The 14,570-nt window shown below is 39.6% G+C and overlaps 1 protein-coding gene across 1 annotated transcript in view; it reads left to right on the plus strand.

Annotated features, from left to right (window-relative positions):
- Positions 1 to 830: 830 nt before the first annotated feature.
- The window catches only part of LOC114642568 (inositol-trisphosphate 3-kinase B-like), a 40,398-nt gene continuing 26,658 nt past the window's right edge, over positions 831 to 14,570 (plus strand). The window contains exons 1-2 of the mRNA XM_028791425.2: positions 831 to 993; positions 3,216 to 4,587. Of these exons, the coding sequence (XP_028647258.1) occupies positions 4,114 to 4,587 (474 nt within the window). The 5' untranslated portion in view covers positions 831 to 993; positions 3,216 to 4,113. The remainder of the gene's footprint in view (positions 994 to 3,215; positions 4,588 to 14,570) is intronic.

The raw sequence follows: 14,570 nt of genomic DNA on the forward strand, positions 1-14,570 counted from the left end.
ACTAAAACTATAATCTATAATGCAGAACTGTCACAATTATTAACATGAAAAACTGCTTCTTTCTTCATACGCTTACACACAGTATCCAGCTCTCTTGCTGTCCAGAGTGCATGCGACTAGCAGTGGACATGTGATAATGGTAAGGACTGGATTGGTCAAGAACAATTTTTGTTATACATCTTGATTAATAGCCCCTGGCCTACAATTCAGGTTAGTCTGTGCATAAATCTGGCCATGGACAGGAGGCGTTAGTGACAAGTGACATGGCAAGTTATGCCCCCAAGATCTGGGGTTGATTTCTAATCACTCTTTCTGTGTGGAGTCTGCATATTTTCCGCATTTATTGTGTTTTTTTTTTTTTCCTCCTAACTCAAAACAAAAATTAAGTTAATTTCTCCCTTTCAATTGTTTTGGTATGTGTATGTTTTTCATGGCATCCCATTCAGGGTTGTTCCCTTCCTTTTTCTGACGCTCCATGAAGTTTTAAAGGAAAAAAATGGTAATAAGAACAAAAAAGAATGAGAGGAAGAGTAAGCTATCTTGGTAAACAAAGAAAATCTAACATCAAGCATTTCAAAGTTTTCCCCCAGCAGATAACAGTTTGAACTTGCTTCTGCTTAGAAACAAAAGCTGGATCACACACCTTAAACAATCACTGCTTTCCGGCTTAGGAGCGCATGCCAAGGACAACGAGTTGACCGTGAGGGGGCTGCCCTCCTGCTTTGTTTAGGTTTGGAGTCGCACTGTCTGTTGCAGATGAGGCCACGAGTTACAGTAGTTTCGCGCTTTTTTCCCCCCATGGAGTTGCGCCTGCAACTTTGAGCCGGCAGGGGGCACTCAATGCACTAGAATTTCTAGTGGAAACACAGTGGTGAGCGAAGAGGCCGCTGTGATAGATACGCAAGCAGCTTGCGTTGAAGTGTGCAGTGTGGATAAAGTAGAGATGATACGCGTTGGAACCTGAGACCGTCTCTCCGAGGAGTAAGCGCAAAGGTGAGTGAGTTGTGACTGTATCTCGAGTTTTGCTTCACTCGGGGCGAAGGTGTTCCAGGCGCCTCCGCTTCTCGGGGATCCGGCGTAAAGTGAAAGTGCGGCGCAGGCAGAGTTGCCCAGCTGAAACTGTGCGCTTTCCATTGGCACAAAAAGAAAAAAAAAGAAAACAAACAAAATACACAACAGTACAGCAGCACAGACTGAAGGACAATTATGGTGTTTGCACGGTGCCAGCTTTGCACTCTACTTGTTGCTCGCTAACGTTTGGAAAGCCCACTTCAGAGCCACCCGCGGGTCCTAAATTCCAGGAGAACGCCGGGTTTCGCCAGGAATTGGATTTTTTATCGGTGACGATTTTGTGCAAGTCTCGGCTTTGCTCGATATTTAAATGTACATTGAGGCGCTACTTGTAAATGAAAGAGAGGTATGGCGCTTTGAAAAGTGACAGCATTTTCACACCAGGTGTTTTGCGTCCCGTCCGGATTGGTGACCAGGCTGAAGATAAGCGGCGTAAGCTAAATAAATACATATATAAATACATAAAAAATAGTGAGCGCAGTTAGCGAAGACTTGCGCGACGTGTTTCACAGGTGTGGCATTCTCGATGCTCGTTCCATTTAACACAGGCGTGCGTTCCTTCCACACATGGTCACCGCTGCATCCCCTCTGGTTATTTGTGTAAGTACTTGAAGCCTGGCAAGATGTAACTATATAATTGACTGCATTGGGTACCTTTCGAGTTTGTTTCATTTATATTTCTGGCTATTCGTTTTGAAAGGTGCTGTAAAAGTTAAAGTGCTTGATTCATTTCGAGCGTAGTTTTGTTAAACATGACTTGCTTGTATGGGTTGTTGTTTGATTCTAATAAAATTTAATAATGTTAAAAAAATAAAGTGCTTGTATGATGTCTCTCTTGTGGGATTATTTGCCCTGATTCCTTTTCTGCTATTGTTTTAGTTCACTTGCACCTAAACTCCTACACAACTCTGCATCTGTGGTTGGCTTCAGTGACTTGGCACAGGACCATCTGTAGCTACATATTAAACCCAAATGTAGTAAAAATGCATTTGCAGGAGGTTATTCACCAGATGCTGGTGCTGCTGACGAGCATCATGCCCTACAAAACGTCAAGGCATGGGCTGCATTGGGATTCTGTCTATCCCATCACAGCCAGGTCTTTTGGATAATTAGATGTGTAGGAGGAATTCCACAACCACTGCCTGAAGCCTCATTGTGTTTGCTTTCTCACCTTACTGCCAAGTGCCAGTCTGCTAAGAAACAGAGGTATTGATATCTACCAATTAAATCCATCTTTTTCTTGTGTAAAGCCACCATTAAGGAAGTGATAGACATGTGATCCATTTGTAAAAGTAAAATGAAAGAGAAAAATACAGAAGTATTATGCCTATTCATATACACACTCGCACAAACACTCATATCTTCTGTTACTTGACAGAAAATCTGTAAGCTGTCTTGTTGTTTATCGTGATTTTTGGAAGTGTGGCGCATTGGGAAATATAACTTTTATAACTAAAATTAGGCCTTATTGGTTTTCTGGGTTCCCCAGAACTTGTCTAAAGTGCACAGTTTCTAAATTTGGTCTTGTGTAATGTGTATGTTGGTGAAGGGTTAAGGCAATTCATCCTGCTGACTGTTTTTTTCAGCCTGCTGCAGTATCTTATATAATGTTGTAATTCCCAGGGCTTTGGGGATTCCCTCCTTCCTAGGTCATAATTATTTTGATCCTTTTAGTTCCTATGCCTGCATTTGTCTGCTCTTTCTGATTACCACACCTGGGTCACCTGATGCATTGCATTTAGGATTAGGTTCAGGCAATGTAGGTAGCCTTCATGCCTGTCTGTCCATCGCGTCTAATGATTCCTTACACGGTGTCTTGCTGCTGCCTGTTCTGGTAAGGTATTGGCATTACAGGTTCTTGGGCCTGGGGCTTTTAAAATAAAGATTTGTTCTTGTGTAAGTTTAGGTATCTAAACACAAGCGCTTTCTCTGTGACGCTATGTGTAGTGGATTTCCTAATTCTGAGGTTACCAGTGTAAAGATTCATTGTCTTTTGACCTATTAGTTCTTTGTTTGTGATGGTATTATGCATACTTTGAGTAGTCTACTTATAGGCATGATATACAAATCTTTCTGAGCTCTTTTCAAGCTGGGTGGGGTTGCTTCAGCTCTTCATTTTAGTAGTGTTTCTTCTTTATTTACAGGATTTTCTAGTCATACTGTGGCCTCAGAGAGTGGTGGATTTCACTGAACAGTTAATGCTGCTTCAGAAGTTTGGGGGTGCCTCAAGGAAAAAGAGACCTGCTTTGTGAAATCCCTTTGTATGGGCCCTTTTATCTTTTGGGAAACAAGGAGTTGATGGAATTAAGAGGCTCGGCAGAGGTGCAGCTCACCACTCAGAAGTGTGAAGGTATATGACAAAGCTTTGACACTATGTTTAAGAGATTAACAGTGCTAGGTGGAGTTGGGGGGGTTTGAATTGAAGCCACAGAGAAGAACAAGACAAAAAGAGAAAGCACAGAGGCCAGCCCTCATTCCTTTTAGGAAACAAGCCAGTTTCAGCGTGAGTATATAAATGGAAGTTTAACAAGCGCTGGGAAATCGTAAGTGCTGTATGCTTTCTCACTCTGGCCACGCCACACCAAGGATAGCATTCTGAATCACCTATTTCAGGTAAATAATTAAGACAATGGTAAGCCACTGAAATTGATGAGCATTGAAGAAAATGGGAGAATGTTTGGGCAATTCATTGGAGTTACTATCTGATCAACTGTAAGTTTAAAGCCAACAAGACTAGACTTAGATGAACTTGTGGAACTGCTGCTCTGATTGCCATTTGTTCATGCTTTGTATCATATTCTTGTGGACTAATAATTACTGTATCTACTCTTATCTAACTCCATACCCCATCATCAAGGGTCCTTGAAAATCTGTGAAATTCTTGTTTCTGGACATATTGCACTTCTTGAGGCAAGAAGGGAACCACTTCACAGTTAAGTCATTTGCAAATTTCAGTTGGGAACTCTTTAAGTCCCAAGCCAGCAAAGCCTAGTGCAAGACACCTCAAGAGACCAAGCTCTACACTCTGAAATATCTGCTACCATGGATACCAGCTTTGTAAATTCCGATCTTGATGCTCTTAGAAACCACCCCAAAAGTGCTGAAAGTGACAGTAAAGTTTACGGTTTTCCATCTGCCAAAGGTGATCATGTAGGGCAGAACTTGGAGAATCGTAATGACTTGCAGAAAGTACAGCCTAATCTGAAGCCAGAAAGTGACAGCAGTGGCCAGAGTGTAAGCCCTCCGGTGGCAAAAGGACTAGAAAATCTGAGTGTGGTGGAAGATGCCCAGAGCCAGACAGACCATGGTGAGCCCCGCTCCAGGCCCACAGGGCAAGGAGAAACACAGGGAGCCGATTCTGTTTTGCGTGGCTTCCTCCGAAAGAAGTTGCATCGCTCCTCTGACCGCTCAGTATCCAGTTCCTCTGCTTCCTCATTAAACTATTCCTCTCAGGAGTCTGATGAAGTCTTCAGTGAAGAAGAGGACAAACCCGACAAAAAGAAAATACTGCGGAAGGTAAGAGAATGGGATGGGTAAATTAATGCAGGGCTTGGGAGTAGGTTAATAGAAATATTGTGGTCTTTGCTTCTGAGTTCCTAATGTCAGGAATTCTCTAAGAATTAAAGGTCAAAACTCATTTTGGCGGCTGCTGTTTTTCTTCCTTCTGCTTTTTGCATGGCTTTTTTCCCTCTGAATGTACTTAGGGTTTCTTCCCAAATGCAGGTTATAATCTTTTTTGACTAAATACTGTGTTTGCGTAAGTGTGACTTCTGATGGACTAGTGTTCAGTTCCAGGTTGGTTTTTGACATGTGCTCAGTGTTGTTAGGATATTCTCTTCATGTCTTTATTAGAGGATAAAAGGATAGATAGATGTATATATCACCTTCTTACAGAACAGTGCTGTCTGTGCCTATATAATAAATAATACTGGCTAATTGGGGGTAATCATGGAGAAAACAACCCCATAAGGAAAATAACTTGGCTGGCATGGAGGTATAGGATTAATATTCCAAAAAGGGACATTTTTTTATTTTATTATTTTATTAAAAATAGCTAAAAGTGTAAAATAAAATCAATGTGTTACTTTACTGAAACATTCTGTGTGACATATAAATCTCAAAAAAAAATGTGTTAAGGAGAAATTCCAGTAGTGCGACACTAAACACATTCATAGGAGATATTCCTTGAGAGAATATAATACTACACTATTGTTTAAGGTACTCCCTTTGCTCTGCAAAGTCTGAGCTATGTCTGCAGTTAAAGAGCAGAGGTAAGGATTTCCCTTTGTCAAACCACACAGTACACGAAGTCTGCTGCAGACGCCTACGTGCCTCTGCCACTGACCAATTGTAGATTTGCCATCCCTAACTAAGAGAACTCCCTCTAAGCTCAGTCTGCCAAGGTTGTTAAAAAAGGGGAGGCACTAGTTGTCTCTAAATAAGGTTTGCAAAATTTTTTTTTTTTTAACCTATTTTTTTCCATCCCGTCATTTGCTGCTCAGCTGACTGCAACCTGGTTTTAATACCTTCTCTTTTTAAGTGCTGTTTGTGTTCATCTTTTCCATTCTGATACTGGCAGTTTGCCAAGATATGCTGTTTATCTAATTCAGGGCTTTTGACAAAAGAAAAAAGTACAGAAATGTATAACTCAGCCAGGACTGATCTGGCAGCTGATTGCTGACAAATCATTGAATCAGATGTCAGTGTAAAACTAGTATCCGTGTGTGTGGGTGCACATCCTGCATACCTTGCCACATTATCTGTGGACCTACTGGCTGCTTGCCGAGACTACCTTATTTTTATAGTGAGGGAGATTTGAGCACCACTTCCTGTTCTAGTCAGTAACTGTTTTAATTTTGTCCATACATTGAATATGTATTTAAAAAGTGCATAATACAAACATTGTGCAGAAGGCTGTATCTTTAATTTGTAGTGCTTTTTGTGATAAGAACATCCATCCATCCATTTTCCAACCCGCTGAATCCGAACACGGGGTCACGGGGGGGTCTGCTGGAGCCAATCCCAGCCAAAACAGGGTGCAAGGCAGGAAACAAACCCCAGGCAGGGCGCCAGCCCACCGCAGGGCACACTCACACACACACCCAATAGGGACAATTTAGAATCGCCAATGCACCTAACCTGCATGTCTTTGGACTGTGGGAGGAAACCGGAGTACCCGGAGGAAACCCACGCAGACACGGGGAGGACCCGGGAGGCAAACCCAGGTCCCCAGGTCTCCCAACTGCAAGGCAGCAGCACTACCCACTGCGCCACTGTGCCGCCCCGTGATAAGAACAGCTGTAAAGAAATGTCTGTTTTGAACAATGCTGCATTTCCAAAGAATATGTGTGTAGAAAACTGTGACATGAGATACGCGTTTGCTGATCATTAATCAATCAGGTTTCATGACATTAATCATTTCCCAAAGACACTATTATTCACTTCAAATATGAGTTGTTTTTTATTTTAAATAGCATCTTACATTGCTACTACTTACAACACAGTGTATAAGTAAACTGTTATGCAAGTAAGACATTGCTTATTAGATACTTAAACTTTTTAATAGTTTTCTAAGAGTTTTGTGCTCAGATATGACCTAGAGGTTAATTCTGCTGCCTTAAAGCTGTTGAAGACTCAAATGAAGGTTATGATCATACATACTTTATTCATATCCTGGCTTTGTCTGGACTTTGCATGTTAAATCTGTGTACTAAAGGGTTTACAGAGGTGTGCATATTAATTTTATTGTCATCTTGACATGTCCCAGAGTGGGGGTCTGTTTGTACTTATGCCCATCAATGGACTGACACCCAGCTGAGAATTGATTTTTGCTTTGTGTCTGATGTTGATGGAATGCATCACATGATTCTGAATTGGAATTACTGAACTCGGAATATGGGTGTCCCCATGTAGTACTAAATTCAATACTTTAAAAAAAACAGAAATGGTGAAGAGTACTCTGCCAGATACTGTGCTGGTTTTACATGGCTTCCATATTGGCAGAAGGTTTTAACTTCAGGGCATTGATGAGCAGGAATGACCCTTGCCTGATTATCTATTGATATGGAGGGAAACAAGAGCCTCTAACATGACTATCAAGTGATTTTTGCAGCATACGAGAGTTAACAGTGAGTATAACAGTGATTTTGGATAATGTTTACAAGTCTCCACATTTTATAGGGACTTTCCGGGTTGCATTTCTACAAAGTGCAAAAAGGTTGTGGTGAATAGCAAGTACCTTCAAAATGTAGTAGTTGCTCAGCAGTATACAGAAAGTCAGAACATTTCAAACAATATTACCTGTAGCTATTTTATTTATACTGCATATACATGTAGTTGAAGCAAGTGCCATGAGTTATGAATATTTAGAAATTATCTCTAGTCTTTAGCAACCTGTAGTTGCTATGTCAATGAAGGAAAAGCTTTACAGATTAAGAAAAAAATCTTTGCAGTTGCAGACTGAACAAATAGTGTCATGTCCAGTATGCTTCCCATATCATTCCTTATAGCTTTGAGTAATTTTAATTATGTGTTGAATCAACTTCCTTTAGGAATACCACAGTTCAGCAAAGGCCAAAAACACACACAGGTCAAACGCCACTTGTTAACAGAGCCATAGTTTTTGTTGAGCCTCACATGTAAAACTGCGTATTTCAAGAAACTTAAGATGCTGCTTCTGTTTTGTATTCCCAAAACTCAGATACAGGTTTTAAAGATGATCATTATTTCAAGGTTCGTTACTTCACATTTTTTTTACTTACCAAAATACACATAATAACCACAGACATGTCTGAAGTAGTGAAACAACTGTGCTTCATACTATCCAAAATGTTAATTATTACATGGTTGGAAGCCCTTTTTCATTGTGAAGAAGATATAAGTCTTCACAAGGATTTGTGCTTTGATTTATTTTTTTAGTTTTTTAACTCTTGAGGCAGGGCATGATTGAAGGATTTCATTTGAATTCAGGCATGTTCAAGCTGCTCCTTGGCTGCTTCTGGGGTATTGCAAATGTCCCTTGACTTTTCAGGACAAATGTGGATTTAGCTGTGATAATTTAAGGCTGCCGCCTTTTTTGGCTATTCTAAATTGGTCCCATGTGGGGAGTGTATGTGAATGGGCCTTCTAATAGACTGGTGCGCGGGACAAGATCCCTACCTGCTTTTTTCGTATCCTTTAGTAGTGATGTATTTTTTTTTCCTCTTTTTTCTCAAGCAGTAACTGCAGTAGGGTGCTTTTCGGATTGGCTTAATTTTGTTGCATCCATTGCTGCTGGGATAAGCAACACCTTTGACATGACTTTAGTAAAGATAATGGTGAGTCATACATAATGTATTGTGGGTGACTTAATGGACAGGTAGTGCTGGATGGTTATAATAAAAATAATTATTTTGGTTGTAGCTATCAGTAAGGATTGTAAAGGTGAAAATGTATGTTGTAGTTTTAAGTATAAAATAATTATGTTGCTGTTAATTTAGGCACAAGTGGAATAGAACACAACTTCATTTTTGAATGCACAGTAGTTATATTTTGTTCTTTTCTAGAGAGCACAATTTTATTTTGGAGTAGACATTTGCTTAGGTTACATTTTGCACATCAGGACTGACATAGCTTCAAAAATAAAATAGCTCAGTATAGTGCTTATATTATAATTGGAATGTTCTGATCTTGATCATGGTCTATAAAGATTAACATATTACAGAGGCAAAAATCAAGTTAACAATTAATGTGGACTCAATAGTCCAACTGCACAGTGATATTTATATTTCGCCAACATCTAATGTTGAAAAGGCATTGCTTCAAGACAGTGGACACAGTCTCAACTGCAAAGATAAAGCTGAAAAAATGGAGCTTTGTAGGATGATTTCAGGAGGATTCCTGACAAGGGCACCTTAAAGCAAGTAATTAAGTCAAAACAAATTTGAAATATTTTTGTATACTTGAGAAATGTCCATAATTCACAGAAATGTGAAAATTTCAGTAATATATTTTGTTTTTGAGTTATGAACAGATCCCAAGTTTATTTCAGTGTAAACAGGTGGTTCATAAAATCCTTAACGGATTTTTTATGCAACTTATTCAGCAAAAAATATGTAAAGTAATAATATATGAATGCATTTCAAAAACAAACATCCAGTCATCCGTTTCCCTCACCTCCTTCACCTAACTCAGGGTCATGTTGGCTGGAGCCTATCCCAACAGTAGTGGGTGTAAGGCAGGGACCAGCATTGGATAGGGTATAGGTCTGTCACAAGGTATTTTCAAGCATATGACCACATTAGTCAATTTAGGCTTGCCAGTTTACACAAATTGCTCTTCTTTGGGATGTGGGAGGAAAAACGGAAGAGAAGGGAGGCCATGGGGAGAATATGCATACTCCACACAGATGGTGACTGGCTCCAGGATTCAAACCTTGCACCCTGGAGCTGAGTGAGCAATGGTAACTACTCCAATACATTGCTGACTCTAAAATATAAATAATTAGTATTTTTTCCCTGGAGCTCTAACACAACCTTTGTTAACATTTCAGACGACATAGTTTGATGTGGGTGAGGCTTAAAACCATGAAGGTCCATGTCTTCTTGCACTTACTTATTCATAAACAATGTATATTAAATGAATATATGTTAGGAACAAATACCTGAAATGATTGAACACAATCATAACTTTATCAGAAATCTAGTTTACTTATGTTTGTCTCTATTTTAGATAATTTTGGAAAAAAATCTAATATTTCCAGCAGAAAACAGTAAACGCACCTACTTCTCTGTTTACAATTTACCTGTATTTGCATGGTTTGTTTTGTGTATTTATTGTTCATATATAGTTTCTTTACTTTATACACATGACAAAAATTGTAATATTGAGCTTAAAAGTGCATTATCTTTCACTAGATCTTAGTGAGAGAGGTATATTTTGAATTATTTTAGTGAATTCCTTGTTTAGGGCACCTAACAGTACAGGATCCTTTCAGCATTAACCATTAAGAAAAGCTTGGTTTAGACAGTGCTGTTAGTCAGTTTGGTTTTGTATTTACAAATACTTTTAAAGGGACATTATCTGATTGATTTCCAGCCCTCTGTGCTTAAATAATCAGGAATTTAAATGTCAATTCCTTTGTTTAATACTTCTGTGCTGTTTATAGCATCAGCATTGTCACATGTACAATGTACAGTGAAATTATTTGTTGCATGTGCTAATCAACGTGCAGCAGTGAATATAGTTAACTAACTTTGAAAATTCTGTCTTCTTTAGCTCAAAATTTGGTGCCTTCCTTACTTGAAAAATCCATAACACATTTTTCATAATCTAGCAGAAACCAATAATATACCAAATGTACATGAGCAGTGCTGCAGCCAAGCTGTAGTTACAGGTGCTATAGTGTGAAGTTCTTTTAAAATTAATCTTCTCCCCTTACAGTATACTCGGTGGTTCACAAAAGCAACAAGGTATTACAGACCTCCAATTACAAATCTTCAGGCAGTGGACATACTCGGAAAAATAATCTTAACATTATAGAGTTATGGTAGCGCTTATTAGTGGAACCCGCCTTTAACAGGAAATGAGAGAATTAACTGAAAGAGGTTATCCTCAGGCCTCCTGTGGGGGAAGGGTTGGGTTGTTCGTCTGTGAAATAACAGCTTTAGATGGTAATTTAATTCCTAATGGACATGCTTTGTCTTTCTTTTTAAGGAAATTTTCACAATGCTGTGCCTTTCCTGTGTATAACCAGAAGATCATAAGTCTTGCTCTGATTCAAGGCACATCAGGTTGCCAAAGGGTTCATCCTTCCGTGGTCATGCAGAGTTTTAATTCTCTTTGAGGATAGTGTTTCAGTTGAGGGCACTTCTTAGTACTCTAGTTATTAGGTGGATATTAAGCTAATCTACAGCTCAAACCTTCAGACATCGCTGTTGTGAGAAATATCTTCACTTCGTTTTCATGGCTCCTGATAAATGGGCAGGCAGGAATGACCCCCTTAAGCCACCCTCCTTTTTCTGAAATGGGAGAGGTAAAATGCTTTGGGGGATTACTGTTCTGGTGCTTGAGATGTTTGTTTTTTCAAGTTGCCCTGCCCAGCTGGCTTTTCCTGCAAGACAGCTTCACTTAAAAACACAGGGCTGCTGGAAATGTTCCTGCAGGGTATCCCCGTCGAGCATGACTTCATAAGATATTTGTGTGAGGAAGCTGGCCAGCCCTGCCCCCATGCCAACAAGTGGAGGAAGTGAAGCTGTGGCAACCTCAGTAGGGAAGCCCCTTTCCGCTTTGGCCCAGAGTGGCAGACAGCGACAGAGTATACGCCTGCGCGACAGAGTAGGGATGACGGAAGGAAGTGAAAGAAAGATAAAGGGGAAAAGAAAGTTTTAACAAGCTTCTTTGCAGGGTGAATCAGCAGGGGGGAGGGGGGATATCCTTCAAAGATATATAAGCAACCCTTTTTTGCTTATCTACTGAAAGTCTGAAGGACTCCCTGCACACGTAGATAAACAAGAGCTCCCTGCTTGCTTTAGCTCTCTCTCTCTCTCTCTGATTCCTTGCCACTTCCACTGATTGCATGTTAGAAGTGTGGCCAAACTTAAAACTGAACGATAGTCCACCCATGAATTTTCTAACACTCTTATCCAGTTTAGAGTTTCCAAGGGGCCAGTGCATATGCAAGCAGCACATTATACAAGGTGGAAACCAGCCATGGATGTGTGCCAGTGTATCTCCCTCACACACCTACACTCACTCACACTGAGCCAGTTTTTAAGTTAACAGTTAATCTAACCTGAGCATTATGGAGATACAGGAAGAAAGCCACACTGACAATGGGAGAACATGTAAACTTTACACAGACAGTTATTTGATTCAGACCCAGCATTCTCGTGCAGTCAAGCAACAGCACTAAACACTGACCCACTGTGCTGACTGGTAATGTTAAATTCAACATGAGCACCAACAGCAAATTTCATAAATGCATAAAGTAAAGCAAGGGAAAAAACTATTGTATTTTCTAAGAAACAGCATTTGTATATCATAAAACCTTGCTCCTTAAGAAACACTTTTTTTTTTTTTTACATAAACAAAACAGTTTCATTTTCTGATTATATAGATTCATCAATTTTCTAAATACATTTTTTGTGTTAGAACTTTTTCTGGCTGCACAAATCATTGTTATGGGCTATCACAGAACACATTGCCTATACTCTTTATACTGGGCCAGTATATAGTTTCCAGCCTGGTGGCATGGCATTGATGGTATCTGATTTTTTTTTTCTTTGTTACGAGCATAAGCCATTACATTTTTTGTTACAGGGTAGCGCCAAAATCAATCTTTATTTTAAATAGAACCATTAACAGCATGTATGCCTTGCAAGGCACTGAAATACACAAAATGAGGAGCATTATAAAATTGCATTACAAAATGAACAGTCTAATACCAAATAGATTTCTGTGTGTGTGTGTGTGTGTGTGTGTGTGTGTGTGTGTGTGTGTGTGTGTTTCACATTTTTATACAATCATATGAAAAAGTTTGGGAACCCGTCTCAGCCTGCATAATAATTTACTTTCAACAAAAAAAGATAACAGTGGTATGTCTCATTTCCTAGGAACCATCTGAGTACTGGGGTGTTTTCCGAACAAAGATTTTTAGTGAAGCAGTATTTATGTTGTATGAAATTAAATCAAATGTGAAAAACTGGCTGTGCAAAAATTTGGGTACCCTTGTAATTTTTCTGATTTGACTTTGATTTTACTTGCAGCACCAAATTGGTTGGATTACCTCTTTAAGCCTTGAACTTCATAGACAGGTGTGTCCAATCATGAGAAAAGGTATTTAAGGTGGTCAATTGCAAGTTGTGGTTCCCTTTGACTCTCCTCTGAAGAGTGACAGCATGGGATCCTCAAAGCAACTCTCAAATGATCTGAAAACAACGATTATTCAGTATCATGGTTTAGGGAAAGGCTACAAAAAGCTATCTCAGAGATTTAAACTGTCAGTTTCAACTGTAAGGAATGTAATCAGGAAATGGAAGGCCACAGGCACAGTTGCTGTTAAACCCAGGTCTGGCAGGCCAAGAAAAATACAGGAGCGGCATATGTGCAGGATTGTGAGAATGGTTACAGACAACCCACAGATCACCTCCAAAGACCTGCAGGAACATCTTGCTGCAGATGGTTTATCTGTACATCTACAATTCAGCACAATTTACAGAAAGAACATCTGTACGGCAGGGTGATGAGAAAGAAGCCCTTTCTGCACTCACACCACAAACAGAGTCGCTTGTTGTATGCAAATGCTCATTTAAACGAGCCAGATTAATTTTGGAACAAAGTGCTTTGGACTGATGTGACAAAAATTGAGTTATTTGGTCATAACAAAAAGCGCTTTGCATGGCGGAAGAACACCGCATTCCAAGAAAAACACCTGCTACCTAATGTCAAATTTGGTGGAGGTTCCATCATGCTGTGTGCCTAGTTCAGGGACTGGGGCTCTTGTTAAAGTCGAGGGTCGGATTAATTCAACCTAATATCAACAAATTCTTCAAGATAATGTTCAAGCATCAGTCACAAAGTTGAAGTTACGCAGGGGTTGGATATTCCAACGAGACAATGACCCAAAACACAGTTCGAAATCTACAAAGGCATTCACGCAGAGGGAGAAGTACAGTGTTCTGGAATGGCCGTCACAGTCCCCTAACTTGAGTATCATTGAAAATCTATGGGATGATTTGAAGCAGGCTGTCCATGCTCAGCAACCATCAAATTTAACTGAACTGGAGATATTTTGTATGGAAGAATGGTCAAAAATACCTCCATCCAGAATCCAGACACTCATCAAAGGCTATAGGAGGTGTCTAGAGGCTGTTATATTTGCTAAAGGAGACTCAACTAAGTATTGATGTAATATCTCAGATGGAGTGCCCAAATTTATGCACCTGTCTGATGCATATTGCATATTTTCTGTTAATCCAATAAACTTAATGTCACTGCTGAAATACTGCTGTTTCCATAAGGCATGTCATATATTAAAAGGAAGTTGCTACTTTGAAAGCTCAGCCAATGATAAACAAAAATCCAAAGAATTAAGAGGGGTTCCCAAACTTTTTCATAAACTATATGCTTTGGCAGTAGCATGAAGCTGTTGCTTTGATGAGCTGTTTCTGACTGTAGTCATTGTGTCCCATATTGAAGTTATGAGTATGTGTTTGTGTATGTGTCTCTTCAAAGAGTTTGGGTGGTACTCATCATGGACTGAACTAGATAAAATTAATATTTAAATTGTTATTTGGTCAAAATAGAAAAAGAAACAAAGCAAGTGCCAAGTTCACAAACGTAACAACAGAGCAAAAAAGTATAATTCTGTGCAGTGGCTTTCTGTATTCTTCTCAGGCTCGATGAATGCTAGTAACTACTCCTGTTCACTTGATTATCTTGAAAGCTGCCACCTACTTTTATGGCATCGCTACTGTGCCTCCGGAAATGTTGGGGTGTTTTCTGCCCCCTCACATGTGAAT

Source organism: Erpetoichthys calabaricus, chromosome 1, assembly GCF_900747795.2.
Source record: "Erpetoichthys calabaricus chromosome 1, fErpCal1.3, whole genome shotgun sequence".
NCBI lineage: Eukaryota > Metazoa > Chordata > Cladistia > Polypteriformes > Polypteridae > Erpetoichthys > Erpetoichthys calabaricus.